General features: G+C 35.4%; 1 protein-coding gene across 6 annotated transcripts in view; it reads left to right on the top strand.

The window, feature by feature from the left end:
• ERCC6L2 (ERCC excision repair 6 like 2) overlaps positions 1-21,926 on the top strand; it is a 210,056-nt gene that overhangs the window by 28,489 nt on the left and 159,641 nt on the right. For all 6 annotated transcript variants that reach the window (XM_036904383.2, XM_036904385.2, XM_036904380.2 and 3 more), the window contains exons 2-3: positions 2,308-2,732; positions 21,369-21,488. In XM_036904383.2, coding sequence (XP_036760278.2) covers positions 2,308-2,732; positions 21,369-21,488 — 545 coding nt within the window. The remainder of the gene's footprint in view (positions 1-2,307; positions 2,733-21,368; positions 21,489-21,926) is intronic.

Below are 21,926 nucleotides of genomic sequence, written 5' to 3'. Positions count from 1 at the left end.
TTTCTATGCCCCTGTTCTTAGTGATAGGTGGAAGTTTGTGGTTAAATAGATAGATGAGTAAAGGCCGAAGTATTTAGTTCACTTTACCACACAGAGAGCATAATCATATCATATACTGAGGCAGGGCCTTATATTCCACCTTTAATAGGTCAGCTAGAAGATTTAAAGAGGTTGTGGTTATCTGACACAAGTGTCCTGGGATGCCTTGTCCCCAGGTTAATAGCTTTCATTATTGGTGGTGCTGTAAAAGCTACCAGATATTGAGTCCTTGTTCTGTGCCCAGCAACATGCTGATTGTTTATCTACATGCTTTCTGAGGAAGATACCGATCTCATTAAATAGATGAGGATTTCAGTGCTAAAGTTCAGAGAGGTTTAAGTGGCAAGCCTCAACTCTGGAGGCTAGGAATCCGTGATACTGTAGCCCAGGGGCCACACATGTAAGTATCCAGATAAGCAAATGAAACTGCTGAATGGAGATTATAGTGACTGGATGGTCACCCCTCAAAAAGGGCAAGGGCTATTCACAGCCAGGGAATTGTTACTTCATGTGTGAGCTGGTACAGCAGGGAAGCCTCAAGGTCAGATAGTTTGGTTCATATACGAGCTGCACCCCTTTCTAGCTATGTGGTCATGAGCCAGTTGGTTAACCTTTATGTTTCACCATTTGTAAAATGGAACTAGTAATATTATTTGCATGACATACTGAAAGGGTTGTTGTGAGGCTTAAATGAATTTCTACATCTAAAGCACAAGCCTGACACACATATACCTTCAAATGTTAGCTATAAACAAGCAGCTTGTTAATTCTACAAGTATTTGAGTTTCAAACATTGTTCTAGGTGCCCAGGATGTAGCAGTGAACATAAATTAAGTCCCTGCTTTAGGGAACTTAAATGTATTTGAGGTGAAGAGATAAACAATTACAGATATTTCTTATTTTTCCCTGAAAATGGAACCAAGCAGTGTAAAGGAAGAGACTGTGGCTGCAAACTGCTATTTTATCTTGAGTGGTAGACAAGACACCTCTGAGGAGATGCCATTTGAGCTGAGACCCGGATGAATGAAAGAATCAGTCATTTCGCTATTTAGGGAAAGTATGGGGAAAAAACAAAGCTCCGGGGCCCTGAGGTGGGAGCATGCTCGCCATAGCTGAGCAATAGCTAGGAGGCCAGTTTGGAATTAAAGAGGGAGAGAGGGTAGGAGTGAAGTTAAAGAGGAAGATAGGGAGCAAATCCTAAGGAGTCAGACCCCTCCTACCCCCATCCCTGTTCAGTTAAACAGGAAATCCTCCCAACATAAGCTACTTGTTCTGGAGTTTGAATACGGAGAAATTCCATCCTCTCTTCCCCTTTATGTCTCCTCAGCACCTCTTTCCCATAGCGCTCTGTTCTCCTCTTCCAGAGCACTTAGTACGATTCGATGTCTGTGAAATTTTTAGTGTCATTTAGAATAGTGAACAGTTCTCAGAGAGTGTAGATCCAAAGATTAGAGCGGGGCAACACATGTTTCTCTGTGTACTTCTGATTGTTAGGTCAAACAATCCTACCAAAGTTAATGGGAATAATGATTTTGCTTTTAAGGAACTACTGATGAAAATAGCATAATGAGCTATTCTTGCTAAAAAATGTAGACATACAAGTCCTGTAATTATGAATGTTATAAAACCCCAACTCGAAATCATCCGGTGGACCCTAGGAAGCTACCTGTGGTCATCTGATCTCAGTGAGAAATGTCTGAGAAAAAGAGTTCCTAGGATTATGACAGTTGTAACCCTACAAGTCCTCTGGGATTCTTGCTATAAGAAATTCTAAGCATTGCCATCCAGAGGATGGTAGCTTACTCATTACCAAGACCTAGTCACTATTATTCTGCCATATCATGAATAATAAACATTGTTCATGAGTCATCATGAATATTTTAATCAGTGGTTTTTAACCCTGGCTGTGCGTCAGTCACCTTTTGAATTCAACAATAACCACCAAAGAAAGTAATAAAACCAGATGTCCATGGCCCATACCCACTGAATCTGAATTGACAGAAGTACTATCCAAGCATGTATGGGGAGATGATGACACACATCCAGGGTGAGAACCACTGGAAATAAATATGTACCCTTTATTCTGCTTGTTATAAGAGAACATCTGATAATGTATTTCAGGAAAATTATAAATGCATGTTGTAAGTATAATTTACCTTGTTTCATTTATTTGGAAAGAGTATTTATGTGACATCAATTTTTTGACGTGAGGTAATAGATTTGGAAATTTTATTTTTTTCTCTGTTATTTTTTTCTCTGTTATTACAGACATTTGGCATCCAGGAGAAAGATGTCTCGCCCCTTCTCCAGATAATGAAAAACTCTGTGAAGCAAGCATAAAGTCTGTCACAGTGGATGAAAATGGGAAGCCATTTGCAATTGTCTTATATTCAGATTTTCAAGAAAGGAAAGTACCTCTTAAAAGACTTCAAGAAATAAAATCTGTTAAAGATTGCTCCAGGAATTTTATATTTGATGATGAGGATTTGGAAAAACCTTATTTCCCAGACCAAAAATTTCCATCATCTGCTGTTGCTTTTCGATTATCTGAAGATGGAGACACTATTCCTTACACTATTAATAGGTATTTGAGAGACTACCAAAGGGAAGGAGCCCAGTTTCTCTATGGACACTTCATCCAAGAGAGAGGGTGCATTCTTGGTGATGACATGGGACTTGGAAAAACAGTTCAGGTATTTATTTTAGTTGCTTTATAGTAAAATTCAGTGAAGTCTTTCTGTTATGTACATGAGTGGATACCCTATGCAAATCTCGGTTGGTGCTCCCAACTCTCACGATAGCTTGTGTGTGTGTGTGTGTGTGTGTGTCTGTCTCACCATTAGACAGGAGAGTCCTCAAAGTTAAGGATGGTATTTGGTCATTATTTTATCCTCAGTACTTATTTAGTACCTATGAAATACTTATTCAAAATAATGTTTTGGTATGACTTGACTTGATTTTATCTTTGGTAATCTAGTAGTAAGATATCAGCTATATTTAAAATAGTTTGATTTTCTTAGTAATACTTTATGGAAGGAAAGTATTCTGATGTTTGTTAAGATACGTAGCATGGTTAAATTGAATTCCTGCAGGCCTTTTGTGCATGTTTGGAATTTATCATATCAGAAGTTTCTTAATCTGGGATCCCTGGGCCACTAGGAGTTCTTTTGGTGGACTTCAGAGAGGTCTTCTATTTCCTAAATGTGTGCCATAACTTATCCATGTATATACTTTTCTGCAGAGAGGATCTATTGCTTGTATAACAAATTGCTCCAAAATTTAGCAGCTTAAAACAGTGCACATTTATCATCCTACAGTTTCTGTGGGTCAGGAATCCAGTTAAGGTTCAGTTGGGTCATCTGGCTCTGCCTCACAAGGCCACTGTCATCTCAAGGTTGGCGTAGGGAGGGTTCATTTAGCTCGGCGGTTGTTGGCAGGATGCAGCTTCTTGGGCTGTTAGACTGAGGCCTAGCTTTCCCATGAGCCTCTGGTAATGGCCTCCCTCGGTTCCTCGCCACATGGGCCTCTTCATAGAGCTTCTTAAAACATGGCCGATTGCTTCAGGGAGAGCAAGTGAGCAGGCACGAGAGAGCACTAGTAGGACAGAAGCTGTGGTCTTTGTAAACTAAGAGCAGAAAAGACAGCCCTGTATTTTTGCCAGATTCACTTCCTTAGAAGCAAGTTGCTAGGTTCAGCCTGTCCTCAAGGGGTGAGATTGCACAAGGTTGTGGACACCAAGAGGGATGTGGGGAGCCCTGTCAGAAGCTGCCTACTCAAAGGTTTGTGGTCCAAAAATATTATAGAGTTCTGAAGCTAGACTTACACTAAAAGTCGCTCTCGACTTTTAAGAGTGTTTTTCTAGTTTGTGATTAAGTCCTTCTGGGTTTCCTTCCTTACAATTGAATTTAAGCTATTGTATTCCTCATGACACTTCCATTGTTAGTGGAACTCAAAGGTAAGTGAAAAACTAAGTTTAACATTTAAAAATGGTCAAATGATGCAACTGTTTGTGAAGTTCTGGTATAGAAAGATTAGTTTTGCCTTAAGTCCTTCATGTAGTGTTATGGTCATTAGCCATCCTCTCTCTCTGCTCCTCTAAGCCCAGGCAGTTCACATCGTTCAAGGCTTGCACATTGATGGTGCTAAATAATTGCCTGTGGAATAAGTGAATTTACTTTCTCAGGAGAATAGGTGGCAAGAGTAAAGGGGAGCCTTCAAGAAACCACCATCTGTGACCAACATACATCAATGAATATTAGGGGAAAATAAATCTATGACTATCTTTACATATACTGTAATGCTTTTGCCCATGCTAGAGTGCTCTCTTCCACACTTCTTTGACTAGCTAGTAATGCCTGTTCATCTTCGAAATTAGAGACATGAAGGTGTACAAAAAGTGACCTGCTGTTTGGGCGACCCCACCCTAAAACTACTAAGTACAATTCAGATTCTTCTTCAGGTTTTAGGCTCAAAAGTAGCTATCATCTCTGAACCCCATGTTACAGAGAAATTCCTATTTTACATTTATATTTTTAAAGTGATTTTACTGCAAAATTTTCTGTTACGTGACACTGAAATCTTGGAAGCCTTTGAGTAGTGCTATGTGCTGTGAATGTGCCGTGAAAGTCTTTGTGGGCTCACCTTCTGAAGATTAGGAAATAGTCTCTGCACTGATTTTGATACTTTGGTGGAGTGTCTGATCCTTGGGGACCAGTTTTCTGGTTATTGTTCTTGTAACTCAGAGAATAATTTCTATGTCAATAGGCCCTTTGGGAGACCCATTTAAGATAGAGCTGTAGACACATTGACTAAGACAGTTGAAGAAATGTGAACAATGTTAAGAGTTCACTGGAACTTCAAAATGATAGATTTTGGTGAAGATGGTCTATGAAAATAGATCATTGGCATTTATTGTTTGAACTTTAGTATTATCTTCATTTTGTTTTCCTTTTTTCTGCTATTACTTCTTAAGTTTTCCCCATCTTACATTCTAACTTGGCCATCATATGAAATTGAGCTCTTCTTTTTAAAAATTTGTTTTAAAAGTTTTCTTCTCTCATTTCAAATTTGAAAGTAAGTGAATTTAATATTTTATATTCTTCAAGGGATGAGGATTCAAAAATGTCCTTTAATCTAGCGATGAGTATCATTGGTATCTTGAGCAAGAGCCATTTTGCTGAAATTCAGGGGACACAAGCCATAATGGAGCAGATGAAGACATGAACATGGGAAGTATGCTCACCTCCGTAAGAAAAGGGGCTTTCAAAGGGAACAAAAGTGACCTGAAAGAAGGTGGGATTTTGAGGGAGTTTCTTTTTTGTTTTGTATCATTTGGGAATAGGAGGAACTTGAGTATTTTATAAGTGAATTGGAAGCATCTTGTTGAGAGTGTTGAATATACTACATATACAAATATATGCTTGCATATAGTTCATATATGCATGTTCATGAACACATATACATGAATATGCAAAAAATGGAATCAGTACTATTTTCCAAACTAATTTTTTCCCAAGAGTTTATTATGAAACATTTCAAACATATAGAAAAGTTAGAGAAGAATTGTAAATGAACACCCATATGCCTACTGCCTATTTTGGCATGTAGCTCAGATTTTAAGAAGAAAATTTTGTAAAGATAAAAGGCCTAGGCTCCCCTTTAAAATAGCACTTTATTTTTATTGTTGCTTTTTTTTTTTAAAGCAAGCAAAAATCATCATACTTTCTGAAGTATGATTCCAAACTCCTTTCTTACCTTTTTTTTTCCCAGGGAAATGAAAAATGAGCAATGTAGGCTTTTTTTTTTCCCATCCTCTAAGAGACAATTTTTGCTATGCCTTTTTCTGTTGGTCTAAAGGAAGGTTTATAGCATTATTTCCCTGCCTCTGATTTACTCTATATCATGAGCTCACTGTGAGGAAAGATGGCCTATAAAAGTGTTTGCCTGGCAGAGTTTAGAAAGGAATGCCTATAAAACCAGAAAGTTTTCCCAGAGTGATATTTCATTTCTGAAAAGCAGTTTGGCCCTTTACTATCCTATAGGTGGGTGATTTAAATACTTACTTTTGTTCTTTTCAGCTCTAAACACAATTTTAGAACTATTGAACATTAAAGCATGTTCTTTTTTTTTTTTTAGATTAGTTTTGTAAACTTCATTTTTATATGCCACTGGGTTTCTATTAAGATTTTGGTAGACCTCTGCTGTGTTAGTATAGTGTGATAGAGATGGCTAGATCTCCACCAAAGAGACTACCTTGGCCTTCTTGGAATTGTGGCCAGGCAACAGAGACTGCATTTCCCAGTTCCCCTTGCATGTCTTGGGCTTTTGATAGGTTCAGTCCACAGAAATGAGGGTGGAAGTGATGAGTGCCATTTACAATCCTTGTCCATAAAATTCGCTATGCTATTCCTTATTTTCTCACCTTCTCTGTCTGCCTTTGGGATGATGATAACATTACTGCCAGCACACCTTGATATGATGAGCTAAATGCCTGTCAGTAATTTTACTTAGTCTTTCCAATTAATGTGTATTCTCAACTAAAGTCAAGTTTATTTTTATTTCATCTTACTTTTTGGGGGCTAGGTAAGTAATCTGGTATGGAGTAGTATACATTATTTAAATGAGATTTGAAGGTTTTCTTTAAAATCATTAGTGGATTTAGTGAATTAAGTAAAACTAATCTGTAATTAGAACTAGAAATTTAGTCACCTTCTATGAAACTTTTCCAAAGATGAGATTCTTAAATAAATAAAGTAGACATTCCACGTATCTTTGTTTCATAGAATTTGACAAGTAAGAATTAAGATTGTATATTATCTTGGCTAATGAACAGATTGAATTATGAATGATCATAATTAGACATATAGTTTTCCTATAATGAAACTACCCATAGATGAGTTAAGAACAAAGCAATGGGTTAGGTCTTATATTGCTTCATTTAAATTGTCATATAGTATCTAATAGGTATCTTTTGGCCTTTTCAGTAGCCTTTGAGGACCAATTACCTTTAATTCAAAAGAATGTGTGTGTGTGTGTGTGTGTGTGTGTGTGTGTGTGTGTAAATATTCTAACCAACACATAAAACATTTCCCTCATCCTAGAAAGTTTCCTCATGTCCCTTTTTCTAGTCAATACCCCAGTTGCCTATAAATCTGTGATTCTTTCAGTATTACATTATATTCCAAGAAGTGGTGAGACTCAAAATGTCATGAATATTTACATCTGTGAATTCAGCAAATTCTAAACTTAGATTGCATATTTTTGAATATGAAGCATAAATAACTTTAATTGACTCATTTTAAAGTGGAAATTGTGGGCATACATCAAAGATTTTTTGCTGAGGTTATATTAAAAATATTAAAATAGTCTAATGCTTAAACTCAGTCATTTGTGGAACATCTTTTCTGCCTCCTTTAATCTGAGGTCTACATAGTACCTCCTCCATTTTGCTGATATCAGTCTCCTGCTGAATTGTTCTTTAACTTTATCTAATATTGATCAGTGTAGTTTTTTTCTCAACTGTACTTCCTCAACTCATCTCCTTTCCCACCACTCCTCCGCTCCCCACTGAATCAGCTGGATTTCACACTGCTGGAAGATAGAAATACACCTTGCATCTAGACTTTTCCAGTACCCAGGACAGTATCTGACATGTGGTAGATAATAAATGTATTTTTATTGAACACATTAATGAATTTAAGTTGAATTGAGTAATCATGTGTTTTTGAGGTTATAGCTTATATTTAATGAACCCTATGTACCAGGCTTGTGGGTAAAACTGTAATATTTCCAGAATATCTCACCTGGCTTTAGTGCATTTGCTTATCCTCAGGGGTGGAGAGAAGTTCATCTCCTATCAGTGGGTAATTACCTGGGCAACCGAGGGCGTGCCTGAACTTGAGAGGTTAGGGGGAGGTCCTTGCTTGCTTCTACCAGAGTAGAAGAGAGAGACAGCTCCGGACTGGTTTGTAAGCATTAAACGGATTTTAAACTTTATTTTTCCCTTTGACTGATTTCGGTTTTAGAGGTATTTGGTCCCCGGATTTCCTCTCCCTAGACTTATAAAGGTCTAGGATATTTTCCATTAAACATATATATTAATTAGGCATCATTGTTCCTATCTTACTGATGAAAAAATTGAAATTAATGGAAACATGTAAATTGCCAAAGGTCACATAGTTAGTATAAAGCTGGTTGGTCAAACTCCAAAGTCTTTGTCATAACTCCTGCATTATAGTGCCTTACATATGTGGGTTAGGAATACAAATTTTGTTAGAATATATTAAAACTCAGCACAAGTTTTGACCATTCTTGTATGTCATTATTTTATAATCATTTAGATAACATAATTTACTGAAAATCTTTGTTTATTATGACATATGAGATTTTATACAGGGAATAAAGTCTACTTTTCTGAGTGGAATGATACTAACAAAAATAGCTCCTATTGAAACATTGATATGTACTAACTTGATATTTTACATATTATTTTTACTTTTTTCAAGAACTAAAATAATACCAATTATACCACAAGTACATAAGTGCATTATCATAAAAATGTAAGATAAAATTTTTTTACTGAGGTGAAATTCATATAACAAAAATTATCCATTTCAAGGTATACAATTAGGTGGCATTTAGTGCATTCACAATGTTGTGTAACCGCCATCTCTGTTCAAAATTTTCATCACCAAGGAACGGCCTCCTATACCTGTTAAGTAATCACCCCCTCCTGCTATCTATCCCTTGGCAGCCACTAATCTGCCTTATATCCGTATGGATTTGTCTTCTCTGAATATTTCATATGAAAGCAATCATCCCAGTGACCTTTTGTGTCTGGCTTCTTTCACTTTAGTGTGATGCTTCCCAGGCAGATCCAAGTTGTAGCTTCTATTAGTACCTCGTTCCTTTTATGGCTGCATAATAATATTCTCTGTATGTAAATACCACAATTTGTTTATCCACTCATCCTTTGGTGGGCATATGGTTGTTTCCACCTTTTGGCTATTATGAATATTGCTGCTATAAACATTTGTATACAAGTTTTTGTGTGGGCATATGCTGTCATTTCTGTTGTATATATACCTGGGAGTGGAATTTCTGGATCATATGTAACTCTATGTTTAATTATTTAAGGAACTGCTGTACCATTTTCCACAGTGACTGTACCATTCTACATTCCCACCAGCAATGTGTGACATTTCCCATTTCTCCACATCCTTGCCAACACTTGTTATTTCTGTTTTCTCCATTTTAGCTACCCTAGTTCATGTGAAATGGTATGTTGTTGTGGCTTTGATTTGCAATTCTGTAATAATGATGTTGAACAACTTTTATGTGCTTTTTTGGCCATTCCTGTATCTTCTTTGGAGAAATGTGTATTCAAGTTGCTATAGACTGAATGTTTATATCCCCCCAAAATTCATGTGTTGAAATTATAATCCCCAGTGTGATGTTATTTGGAGGTGGAATCTTTGGGAGGTAATTAGGTCATGAGAGTAGAGCACTCATGATGGGATTAGTGGCTTTGTAAGAATAGATAGTTCCTCTTTCTACTGTCATCTGAGGCTCTAAGAAGCAGCCATCTGAAAACCAGGAATCCGGCTCTCACCAGACGCCAGATCTGCCAGCACCTTGATCTTGAACTTCCTAGACTCCAGAACTATGAGAGATGAAAGTATGTTGTTTAAGCCACCCAGTCTATGGTTATTTGTTAAAGCACCCCAAACTGACTAGGTTAAAAGCCATTTGCCCATTTTTACACTGTATTGTTTGTCCATATATGTATGAGTCTGTTTCTGATCCTTTTATTCTGTATCATCATTCAATTTGACTATCTTTATACTCAATTTTCTGTTAATTACTTTCTGCTGTCCCTTTGTTTTCCAGGTAAAATTTTAATCACTTAACTTTGTCAAGTTCTATGAAGAAATCTGTTGAGATTTTTATTAGGGTTTTGGAGTTCAATTGTATTGAATTATATTGAATTTATAGAACAGTTTGAGGAGAATTAATATGGAATAATAGCTCCATTTATTTAGGCTTTTAATTTCTCTCAACAGTGTTTTATAGATTTGGGTATGGGCCTTATACGTATTTTGTTATATGTAAGTATATTTTTGATGCTGTGGTCAGTGGGTTTTTTTTCATTTTCTAATTTTTTGCTGGTAGTATAAAAATCAAATTTATTTTTGTATGTTGAGTTCACATCCACTACCTTCCTGAATTCTTCACTTATTAGTCCTAGTAGTTGCCTTAAGATATTCTGTGTGAACAAACATGTCATACACCAATAGAGACACTTTTACTTCTTCAGTTTTTATGCCTTATATTTCTTTCTCTTTGCTTTATCTCCCTGGCTAGGTAAGATCCCAGTAGTATGATTGACATCCTTATCTCATTCTTGAAATTAGACAGAAAACTTTCAATATTCTAACATTAAGTATATTAGCTGTAAGATTTGTATAGAATCTTTTAGCAGAATCAGGATGCTTCTAGTCCTAATTTCCAAGATTTGTTATAGTTAACGTCGATTGAATTTTATCAAATACTTTTTCTACATCTATTGAGATAATCATGTGTTTTTCTCCTTTATTCTGTTAATATACTATTATATGAATCAATATGATTTATATTGATAGGTATTTTAATGTTAAACCTATTTTTATACATTGCTGGATTCAGTTGACTAATATTTTAAGAATTTTTGCATTTGTATCTATTATGGATATTGTTTTATAGTTTTCTTGTAATATGTTTGCCTAGTTTTGGTATTGGCATTATACAGGCCTCATAAAATAAGTTGGGAAGTATTTCTCCTCTCTTTCCTAAAAGACTTGTAAAGTTCATATTGTTTTATACTTAAATATTTGACAGAATTTACTACTGAAATCTCTTGGACCTGGGGTTTTCTTTAAGGAAGAGTTTTTGATAATGTATTTATTTACTTTAAAAGATATGAGGCTGTTCAGACTTTCTATTTCTTACTGTGTCATTTTTGATAAATTGTATTTTTCAGAGAATGTATCTATTTTATCTAAGTTGTCAAATTGATTGGCATAAAGTTTTTCACAGTACTCCTTTTAAATTTTAGTATTTTTAGGATCTGAGTGATACCTGTCTGCATTCTTTTGATATTTTGTATTGTTTTAACTGGAGGTTTACTGAGTTTTTGATCTTTTCAAAGAGCCAACTTTTAGTTTTGTTAATTTTTCTCTCTGTTTGTATTTCATTGGTTTCTGAATAACTATCTCCATTATTTTCCTCTTGCTTACTTTGTATGTATTTCACTCTTCATTTTCTAGCTTGTTAAGGTGAAACTGTGGGTCATTAATTTAATCCTTATCTTCTTATGCTCTTAAGTTTTTGTCCAAACGTTGCTTTATCTGCATTCCACAAATTTTGGTGTGTTATATTTTAATTTTCATATAATTTAAAATATTTTCCAATTTTCTTGTGATTTTTTTTTTCTTTGGTCCTTGGATTATTTACAAGTGTGTGTTTGATTAGCCAGCATTTACCTATTTTTTTCTAGGTACTTCATCATTAATGATTTCTAATTCCACAGTGATTAGAGAACATCTTCTCCAAGACTTCAGTATTTTGAAAAATTTATTGAGAGCTTTTTTAATGGCTCATCTTACTTCACATACTATGTACATTTGAAAAGAACATATATTCTGTAGTTGGATATACTGTCCTATAAATATCATTAAGTTAAGTGAAGGTAATTGATACTATCCAGCTTTTCTATGGTTTTAGTATTAATTGCTGAGAGAGGGAAGAAAGTCTCTTAATTATGGGTTTATCTATTTTTCCCTTTAATTCTGTCAATTTTACCTTCAGGTATTTTGAAGCTGTGTTATTATGGTCACAAACCTTTATGATCATTCTGTCTTCTTGATGAATTTGATGCTTTTATCATTATTAAATGTCTATTTCTGGTAATATTATTTGAAATCTTCTTTAGCTGATATTAAGATAGCCATTCCAGTATTCTTAGATGTACTGTTTACATGGTATGTCTTTTTCTGACCCTTTACTTTAGCTGTGCATTTATCTTTAATGTGTATCTCTTGTAGGCACTCTTTTATCCATCCTGGTAATCTCTGATATTTAATTGGAATGTATAGACCATTTACATTTAATGTAATTCCTGTTACATTTGGATTTGTATATACCATTATATTGTTTGTTTTTTGTTGGAACAGACTGTTTTCTGTTTTATTCCTCCTCTTTTCCTGGCTTTTTTTGGGTTGATAGGATATTTTTTAGAATTCCATTTTAATTCTTTTGATTTTTTAACAAAACATGTTGTTGTTATTATTTTGGTGGTTACTCTAGTGATAAAAATACCCATTCCCTACTTTTCAGTGTGCTTAAAGTTAATATTGTACCACTGTATATAAAAATCTTATAATGAAATATAATTCTTATTTTAAGGAAACTAAGAGTTAGGAAAGCTAAGTGTAAGATATCTTAGATACCTACCTAATATGTAGGTAATATCCTAATTTTGTAAGTTAAACCAAATATACTCCCAGAATAAATCCACCTTGGTTTTGGTATATAATTCCTTTTTTATATTTCTGTGTTCCATTTGCTGACGTTTTGCTTCTATATAAGGAAGTGAGTTTGCTTCTGTATGAGTAAGGGAAATTTGCCTATAAATTTCCTGTATATACTATTCTTATCAGGTTTCTTAACAAGGTTATGTTGAACTTATAAAGTTAGTTGAGGATATTTCTCCCTTTCTCTAAAATCTGGAAGAGTTTATGACTGGCATTGTCTTTCTTAAGCACTGGATAGATTTTATTGATGAAGCCATTAGGCCCTTAGTTTTCTTTGTGGAAGGTTTATAATCATGTATTTAGATTTCTTTAGTAGTTATATGGATATGTAAATTGTCTCTTCTTGTGTTGATCAGTTCTGTTTTTCCATTTCAACTTAATTTTCATACTTATTAGCATAACAGTGTTTATTATGTCCTATATGTGCTTTTGTGTGTGTTGTCTCTTAGTTTCTCTTTTCTTTATCAATATTTTAGGGGGTTATCATTTTTAAAACTCTTTTCATAGAATGATCATTTGGTATTGTTGATTCATTTTATTGTATACTTTGTTGATCCTTTTTATTGCATGCTTTCTCATGTTTTATAATTCTGATTTTATGTGTGTTTTATTTTTTTACTTAATTTTTTTATTTCTTTTATTTTGGTATTGTTAATGTACAATTACTTGGACAATATTATGGTTACTAGACTCCCCCTATTATCAAGTCCCCCCCACATATCCCATTACAGTCACTGTCCATCAGTGTAGTAAGATGCTATAGAGTCATTAATTGTCTTCTCTGTGTATACTGCCTTTCCCATGTCCCCCCCCATTACATTATGTGTGCTAATCGTAATGCCCCTTTTCCCCCTTATACCTCCCATCCTCCCCAGTCCCTTTCCCTTTGGTAACTGTTAGTCCATTCTTGGGTTCTGTGAGTCTGCTGCTGTTTTGTTCCTTCAGTTTTTTCTTTGTTCTTATACTCCACAGATGAGTGGAATCATTTGATACTTGTCTTTCTCCACCTGGCTTATTTCACTGAGCATAATACCATCTAGCTCCATCCATGTTGTTGCAAATGGTAGGATTTGTTTTCTTCTTATGGCTGAATAGTATTCCATTTTGTATATGTACCACATTTTCTTTATCCATTCATCTACTGATGGACACTTAGGTTGCTTCCATATCTTGGCTATTGTAAATAGTGCTGCAGTAAACATAGGGGTCCATATGTCCTTTTGAATCTGATACGTTGTTTTCTTTGGGTAAATTCCTAGGAGTGGAATTCCCTGGTCAAATGGTATTTCTATTTTTAGTTTTTTGAGGAACCTCCATATTGCTTTCCACAATGATTGAACTAGTTTTACATTCCCACCAGTAGTATAGGAGGGTTCCCGTTTCTCCACATTCTCATCAGCATTTGTTGTTCCTAGTCTTTTGGATTTTGGCCATCCTAACTAGTGTGAGGTGACATCTCATTGTGGTTTTAATTTGCATTTCCCTGATAATTAGTGATATGGGACATCTTTTCCTGTGTCTGTTGGCCATCTGAATTTCTTCTTTGGAGAAGTGTCTGTTCATATCCTCCGCCCATTTCTTAATAGGATTATTTGCTTTTTGTGTGTTGAGGCATGAGAGTTCTTTATATATTTTGGATGTTAGCCCCTTGTCGGATATGTGGTTTACAAATATATTCTCCCATACTGTAGGTACTTTTTTGTTCTGCTGATGGTGTGCTTTGCTGTATAGAAGCTTTTTAGCATGAGGTAGGCCCATTTGTTCATTTTTTATTTTGTTTCTCTTGCCCGAAGAGATGCATTCAGGAAGAAGTTGGTTATGTTTATACTCAAGAGATTTTTGCCAATGTTTTCTTCTAAGAGTTTTATGGTTTCATGACTTACCTTCAGGTCTTTGATCCATTTCGAGTCTACTTTTGTGTATGGGGTTAAACAAGAATCCAGTTTCATTCTCATGCATGTAGCTGTCCAGTTCTGCCAACACCAGTTTTTGAGGAGGCTCTCATTTCCCCACTGTATGTCCATGGCTCTCCTTTATCATATATTAATTGACCATATATGCTTGGGTTTATATCTGGGCTCTCTACTCTGTTCGATTGGTCTCTGGGTCTGTTCTTGTGCCAGTACCAAATTGTCTTGATTGCTGTTGCTTTGTAGTAGAGCTTGAAGTTGGGGAGTGTAATCCCCTCCAGCTTTACTCTTCCTTCTCAGGATTGCTTTGGCTATTTGGGGTCTTTTGTGGTTCCATATGAATTTTAGAACTATTTTCTCTAGTTTGTTGAAAAATGCTGTTGATATTTTGATAGGGATTGCATTGAATCTGTAGATTGCTTTAGGCCGAATGGCCATTTTGACAATATTAGTTCTTCATATCCATGAGCCTGGGATGTATTTCCATTTATTGGTATCTTCTTCAATTTCTCTCATGAGTATCTTGTAGTTTTCAGGCTATAGGTCTTTCACTTCCTTCATTAGGTTTATTCCTAGGTATTTTATTCTTTTTGATGCAATTGTGAATGAAATTGTTTTCTTAATTTCTCTTTCTACTAGTTCATCATTAGTGTATAGGAATGCCACATATTTCTGTGTATTAATTTTGTATCCTGCATCTTTGCTGAATTCAGATATTAGATCTAGTAGTTTTGGAGTGGATTTTTTGAATTTTTTATGTACAATATCATGTCATCTGCAAACAGGGACAATTTAACCTTTTCCTTACCAATCTGGATGCCTTTCATTTGTGTTGTCTGATTGCTGTGGCTAGAACCTCCAGAACTGTGGTGAATAAAAGTGGGGATAGTGGGCATCCTTGTCTTGTTCCCAATCTTAAAGGAAAAGCTTTCAGCTTCTCGCTGTTAAGTGTAATGTTGGCTGTGGGATTGTCATATATGGCCTTTATTATGTTGAGGTATTGCCCTCTCTACCCATTTTGTTGAGAGTTTTTATCATGAATGGATGCCAAATTTTGTTGAATGCTTATCTGTGGAGATCATCAGGTGATTTTTGTCCTTCTTCCCATTGATGTGGTGGATGCTATGGATGGATTTTTGAATATTGTACCATCCTTGCATCCCTGGAATAAATCCTACTTGATCATGATGGATGATTTTGTAATGTATTTTTAAATTTGTTTTGCTAATATTTTGTTGAGTATTTTTGCATGTATGTTCATCAGGGATATTGGTCTGTAGTTTTCTTTTTTTTGTGGTGTCTTTGCCTGGTTTTGGTATTAGAGTGATGCTGGCCTCACAGAATGTGTTTAGAAGTATTCCCTCCTCCTCTACTTTTTGGAAAACTTTAAAGAGGATGGGTATTATGTCTTCACTAAATGTGATAAAATTTAGTGGAGTAGCCATCTGGTCCATGGGTTTTATTCTTAGGTATTTTTTTGATTACCAGTTCAATTTCATTGCTAGTAATTTGTTCAGATTTTCTGTTTCTTCTTGCGTCAGTCTTGGAGGTTGTTTTTTTCTAGAAAGTTGTTCATTTCTCTAGGTTGTCCAATTGTTAGCATACAATTTTTCATAGTATTCTCTGATAATTCTTTTTATTTCCGTGGGGTCCGTAGTGATTTTTCCTTTCTCATTTCTGATTCTGTTTATGTGTGTAGACTCTCTTTTTCTCTTCATAAGTTTGGCTAAGGGTTTATCTATTTTGTTAATTTTCTCAGAGATCCAGCTCCTGCTTTCATTGATTCTTTCTACTGTTTTATTTTTCTTGATTTTATTTATTTCTGCTCTAATGTTTATTATGTCCTTCCTTCTACTGACTTTGGGCCTCATTTGTTCTGCTTTTTCTAGTTTTGTTAATTGTGAGTTTAGACTGTTCATATGGGATTGTTGTTCTTTCCTGAGGTAAGCCTTTATTGCAATATACTTACCTCTTAGCACAGCCTTTGCTGCGACCCACAGATTTTGCAGTGTTGAATTATTGTTGTCATTTGTCTCCATATATTGCTTGATCTCTGTTTTTATTTGGTCAGTGATCCATTGATTATTTAGGAACATGTTGTTAAGCCTCCATGTGTTTGTGAGCTTTTTGTTTTTGTTATGTAATTTATTTCTAGTTTCATACCTTTGTGGTCTGAGAAACTGTTTGGTGTAACTTCAGTGTTTTTTAATTTACTGAGGCTCTTTTTGTGGCCTAGTATCTGATCTCTTCTTGTAAATGTTCCATGTGCACAAGAGAAGAATGTATATCCTGCTGCTTTTGGGTAGAGTGCTCTGTAGATGTCTGTTAGGTCCATCTATTTAATCTGTTGTTCAGTGCCTTTGTCTTCTTACTTATTTTCTGTCTCGTTGATCTGTCCTTTGGAGTGAGTTGTATGTTGAAGTCTCCTAAAATGAATGCATTGCATTCTATTTTCCCCTTTAATTCTGTTAGTATTTGTTTCGCATATGTTGGTGATCCTGTGTTGGGTGCATAGATATTTATAATGGTTGTATCCTCTTGTTGAACTGACCCCTTTATCATTGTGTAATGTCCTTCTTTGTGTCTTGTTACTTTCTTTGTTTTGAAGTCTTTTTTGTCTGATACAAGTACTGCAACACCTGCTTTTTACTCCCTATTAGTTGCATGGAATATCTTTTTCCATCCCTTCACTTTTAGTCTATGTATGTCTTTGGGTTTGAAGTGAGTCTCTTGTAGGCAACATATAGACAGGTCTTGTTTTTTTATCAATTCAGTGACTGTATGTCTTTTGATTGGTGCATTCAGACCATTTACATTTAGTGTGATTGTCAATAGGCGTGTGCTTATTGCCACTGCAGGCTTAGATTCGTGGTTACCAAAGGTTCAAGGCTAACTTCCTTACTATCTAACAGTCTAATATAACTCACTTAGTATGCCATTACAAACACAATCTAAAGGTTTTTTTTTTCCCTCCTTTCTTCCTTCTCCATTTTTTATATATTACGTATCATATTCTGTAGTCTTTATCTGTCCCGTGACTGACTTTGGGGGTAGTTGATTTGGTTTGCATGTGCTTAGTAATTGTTGTACTTTCTTTACTGTGGTTTTATTTCCTCTGGTTGTGGTTTAACCTTAGGAACACTTCCATCTATAGCAGTCCCTCCAAAATACACTGTAGAGATGGTTTGTGGGAGGTAAATTCTGTCAGGTTTTGCTTATCTGGAAATTTTTTAAATTCCTCCTTCAAATCTAAATGATAATCTTGCCAGGCAGAGTATTCTTGGTTCGAGGCCCTTCTGCTTCATTGCATTAACTACGTCATGCCACTCCCTCCTGGCCTGTAAGGTTTCTGTTGAGAAGTCTGATGATAGCCTGATGAGTTTTCCTTCTCATGTGATCTTTTTCCTCTCTCTGGCTGCTCTTAATATTTTGTCCTTATCCTTGATCTATGCCATTTTAATTATTATATGTCTTAGTGCTGTCTTCTTTTGGTCCCCTGTGTTGGGAGATCTTTGCACCTCCATGTTCTGAGAGACAGCATCCTTCCCCAGATTGGGGAAGTTTTCAGCAATTACCTCCTCAAAGGTACTTCTATCCCTTTTTCTCTCTTCTTCTTCTGGTACCCCTGTAACATGAATATTGTCCCATTTGGGTTGGTCACACAGTTTTCTCAATATTCTTTCATTTCTAGAGATCCTTCTTTCTCTCTGTGCCTCAGCTTCTTTGTATTCCTCTTCTCTAATTTCTATTTCATTTACCATCTCCTCTACTTCGTCTAATCTGCTTTTAAGTCTCTCCATTGTATGTTTCATTTTAGATACTGTATTCCTCAATGTTGTATCTCATTCTTGAATTCCTCCCTGAGTTCTTGAATATTTTTCTGTACCTCCATGACCATATTTATAATTTTTATTTTGAAATCTCAGGAAGATTGATGAGTTCAGTTTCACTTGGCCCTCTTTCTGGTGTTTGTGGGGTTTTGGTTTGGACCAGGTTCCTTTGACATTTCATATTTGTTTGTAGAGGCCTCTAGTGCCCTGAATCTCTACTTTCTGGAGCTGCTTAGCCCCTGCAGTGATGTCGAGAGTTGCAGGTGAGCGGTGTGGTGCCTGGGCAGAGGAAATAACTGTTTCCTGCTTCTTGGCTGCTGTGCCTGTCTCCACTGCCAGAACCAGTGGGCTGAGCGCACAGGTATAAGTCTCTCTGCTTTGTGCTTGTAGCTGCCATAGGCAGGGCCTCCCTCTGTCTGGCCTGATGCCAGAGCAGGAGCTGCCAGTTTGCAAGCCTGTGCCATTAGGGAGGAAGGCGCAGCAGGCTGCGTATCATGGTTGGGTACCTCAGAGCTCTATAGCCAGCCAGTGGGATGGAGCACCTCAAGTTCCTGAATGTTCCCAACCTGCTGGGCAGGGTATGCCTGAGCAATTTTGTCCACGTGTCCTTTCTTCTGAGCAGCAAGCTCTGTTCAGTCTTTGCCCCTTTAGCAGCCCTGTTGCTGTTAGGCAGTCTCTCAGACTGCCCATCTTTCTTTTGTCCCAGAACAGCCCCATGTGGATCCCTGTTTTCCACATGCAGCTTGAATCCCAGTCTCTGCATGTATTCTGCCGGTCTTAGGTTTCCAACCCCACTAATCTCCAAAGCAGATCTCCAGGGCTGGGTGTTCAGCAGTCCTAGGTTCCACCCACTCCCTACTCCATTCCTCTTACTCCTGCCACTGAGCTGGGGTGAGGGAAGGGCTTGAGTCCCGCCAGAACACAGCCTTGGTGCGTTACTGTGTTCCATGAGGTCTGTTCTTTTCTCCAGGTGTATGCAGTCTGGTGAAGCCTTCTTTCCTGTTGCTCTTTCAGAATTAGTTGTATTAACTATGTTTTCATATTATATGTGGTTTTGTGAGGAGACCTCTCTCTCACCTCTAATGCTGCCATCTTTAAACCTCCCTCATCTTCATTGACATATATTTTATGCTCCTGAAATATTTCTCTTTTAATTAGAGCATTTAGTGCATTTCTATGTAACGTGCTTTCTAATACATTTAGATATAAGCCTACTGTTTTACTATTTGTTTTTTATTTGTTGCATGTCATTTATGTTCATTTTCCTCCTCTTTTTTGCCTCTTTTGGATAGGTTATTTTGTATTATTCTATTATCCCTTTCTTGATAGGTGAGTAGTTACCCATTACTGTATTTTTCTTCTAGTGGATACCCTAGTGATTGTAACATATCCTTGACATCAAAATATAAATTAGTACTTTTTTTTCCCCCTGGACAGCATAAGGACTTCACAATACTGTAATTGCTCTGCCTTTTCTAACCCATATATATTTGTTGTCATATCTTTTAATTCTGTTATTTGATTCCAACAGGACATTTAATCTTTTTTTCCTAATGTTAATATACATTTATATTTCATATATATTTATCATTTTTGTTGCTCTTAGTTTCTCACTGCATCATTGAGTATCTATATTGGATAATTTTCCTTGTGTCTGAAAACATCCTTTTGTTATTTTCTTTAGTGGCTCTCTTGGTGAATTTGCATAGTTTTTGTCTAAAAACATCTTCATATTCATTCTTGAATGATATTTTCACTTGGTGTAAAACTAGGTTTTTCCTTTCTTCAGCACTTTGGAAATGTTCTATTGTATAGTGTCTTCCATTGTTTTTGCTACAAAGTCAGCTCCTTGTCTCATTGTTGCTTTTTTTAGGTCATCTTGTTTTCTCCTCTGGATGCTTTTAATATTTTGTTTTTCTCTCAGTTTTAAGCAGTTCTTCTATGAAGAACCTACTTTTCGATTTATTTATTTTTATTTTCTGGCTTGATGCTGTTCATAATACATCTGGGATATACTGCTTGATTTTATTTTTACCAGTTTTTTTAAAGTTTTCAGTATTTGTCTCTTCAAATACTTCTTCAGTATTCTTTTTCTTTTGTCTGTCACTTAGGATTCAGATTATAGGTGTCCACACCCATAATAAAAACTTATTTTTGGATAATTTTTCTAATTCTCTCATATTTTGTCTTTAGGTTTTAATATTCATATACTTTACTTTTCTGTTGTAATGATCAGCCCTTTTCCCCCATATGTATGCTTCACAAACTCCCCTCTGTTCTTTAAAACAATTCTGCCAATATTGTTTTTGCTATTTTGACATATTTTTTACAATTACTCTAAAAGGTTAACTTGTCCAAGTTCACATGACTGCCAAGCTACTAAGGCTGAAATTTGAGCCAAAGTCCAGTTGATTAAGTATTTCTTGCTCTTCATTATATGAAGTTATATTTCCTTTTTTCTATGTCTCTTTGTTTCTCCCACTTGGTATTTGGAGAATAACTATTATTCAAAATGCTATGCACATTAATGAATTGTCTTAGTATATCTTAATATAACATTCTCTCATTTTACCTATGTTTATTACATAAACAGAAGTACACAAATTTATGAGCCAAATATTATCTCCTTAAGTAGTTTATATTCTACAAGGAAAAAAATATATGTAGTTTATTCCAGTAGACAATATAAAGAGAGAGTTTCCATGGATGGAAACAAATAAGAAGATAAAGTCCCAATTGATGAGATCAAGAAAGAATCATTGACTAGTTAGAATTGTCATGAAAGAGATGGTAATGTGAGAATTTATTTTACTGTATTCAAGGGTAATAATCTATATTACACATATGTTTCTTAATACACATAAAACCAATACAAGTGTTTTACGTTTTTCCCACTAACAAATCTATTTGTACATACTCATATTGTCACTAATTAGGTAGTTAATCATATAAGCAAAAAATTTTGTCCGTGGTGATAACATTATATAAGGTGATTGAACACATTTGGTTTTTTTTTCCAGGTTATTTCATTTTTGGCTGCAGTTTTGCATAAAAAGGGAACTCGTGAGGATATTGAGAATAACATGCCAGAGTTTTTACTAAGAAGTGTGAAAAAGGAACCCCCTTCTGCTGCAAAGAAAGTAAGATATCTAGAAATATACAACTCATAAAGCTGGTATTGGAAAAGTGCATAGAAACTTATATAACATCACATATTATAATACAATTTTAAAATAAAAGAATTTAAGGATATTAAAATATTTGTTTTATAGACCTGATTTTTGAAGGATTTTCAGTTTCTTCCACAAGTTAAATATGATTAATCTGATAATATATAATTTTAGTTTGCATTTACGGGTTGGGTGACTCAATCATTTGCTCGGCTTGATTTACATAACTTCTATTAATTTGATAAATTTCCATAACTGTGTATGTAAAGTTAATTGAAGTCCATTATCTTTATTTATGTGAGAATGAAAAGGAGACAGTTATAGATACTGTTAACAAAGGTATGGCATTGATAAAGTTGCTTAGCAGACTAATTATGTATCCCAGAAATGGGAAACAAGTTTTTCCTA

This window comes from Manis pentadactyla, chromosome 3 (genome assembly GCF_030020395.1).
Source record: "Manis pentadactyla isolate mManPen7 chromosome 3, mManPen7.hap1, whole genome shotgun sequence".
NCBI classification, from domain to species: Eukaryota; Metazoa; Chordata; class Mammalia; order Pholidota; family Manidae; genus Manis; species Manis pentadactyla.
The sequence above is the reverse complement of the archived record's forward strand: the minus strand, read 5'-3'. Positions and strand labels throughout refer to the sequence as shown.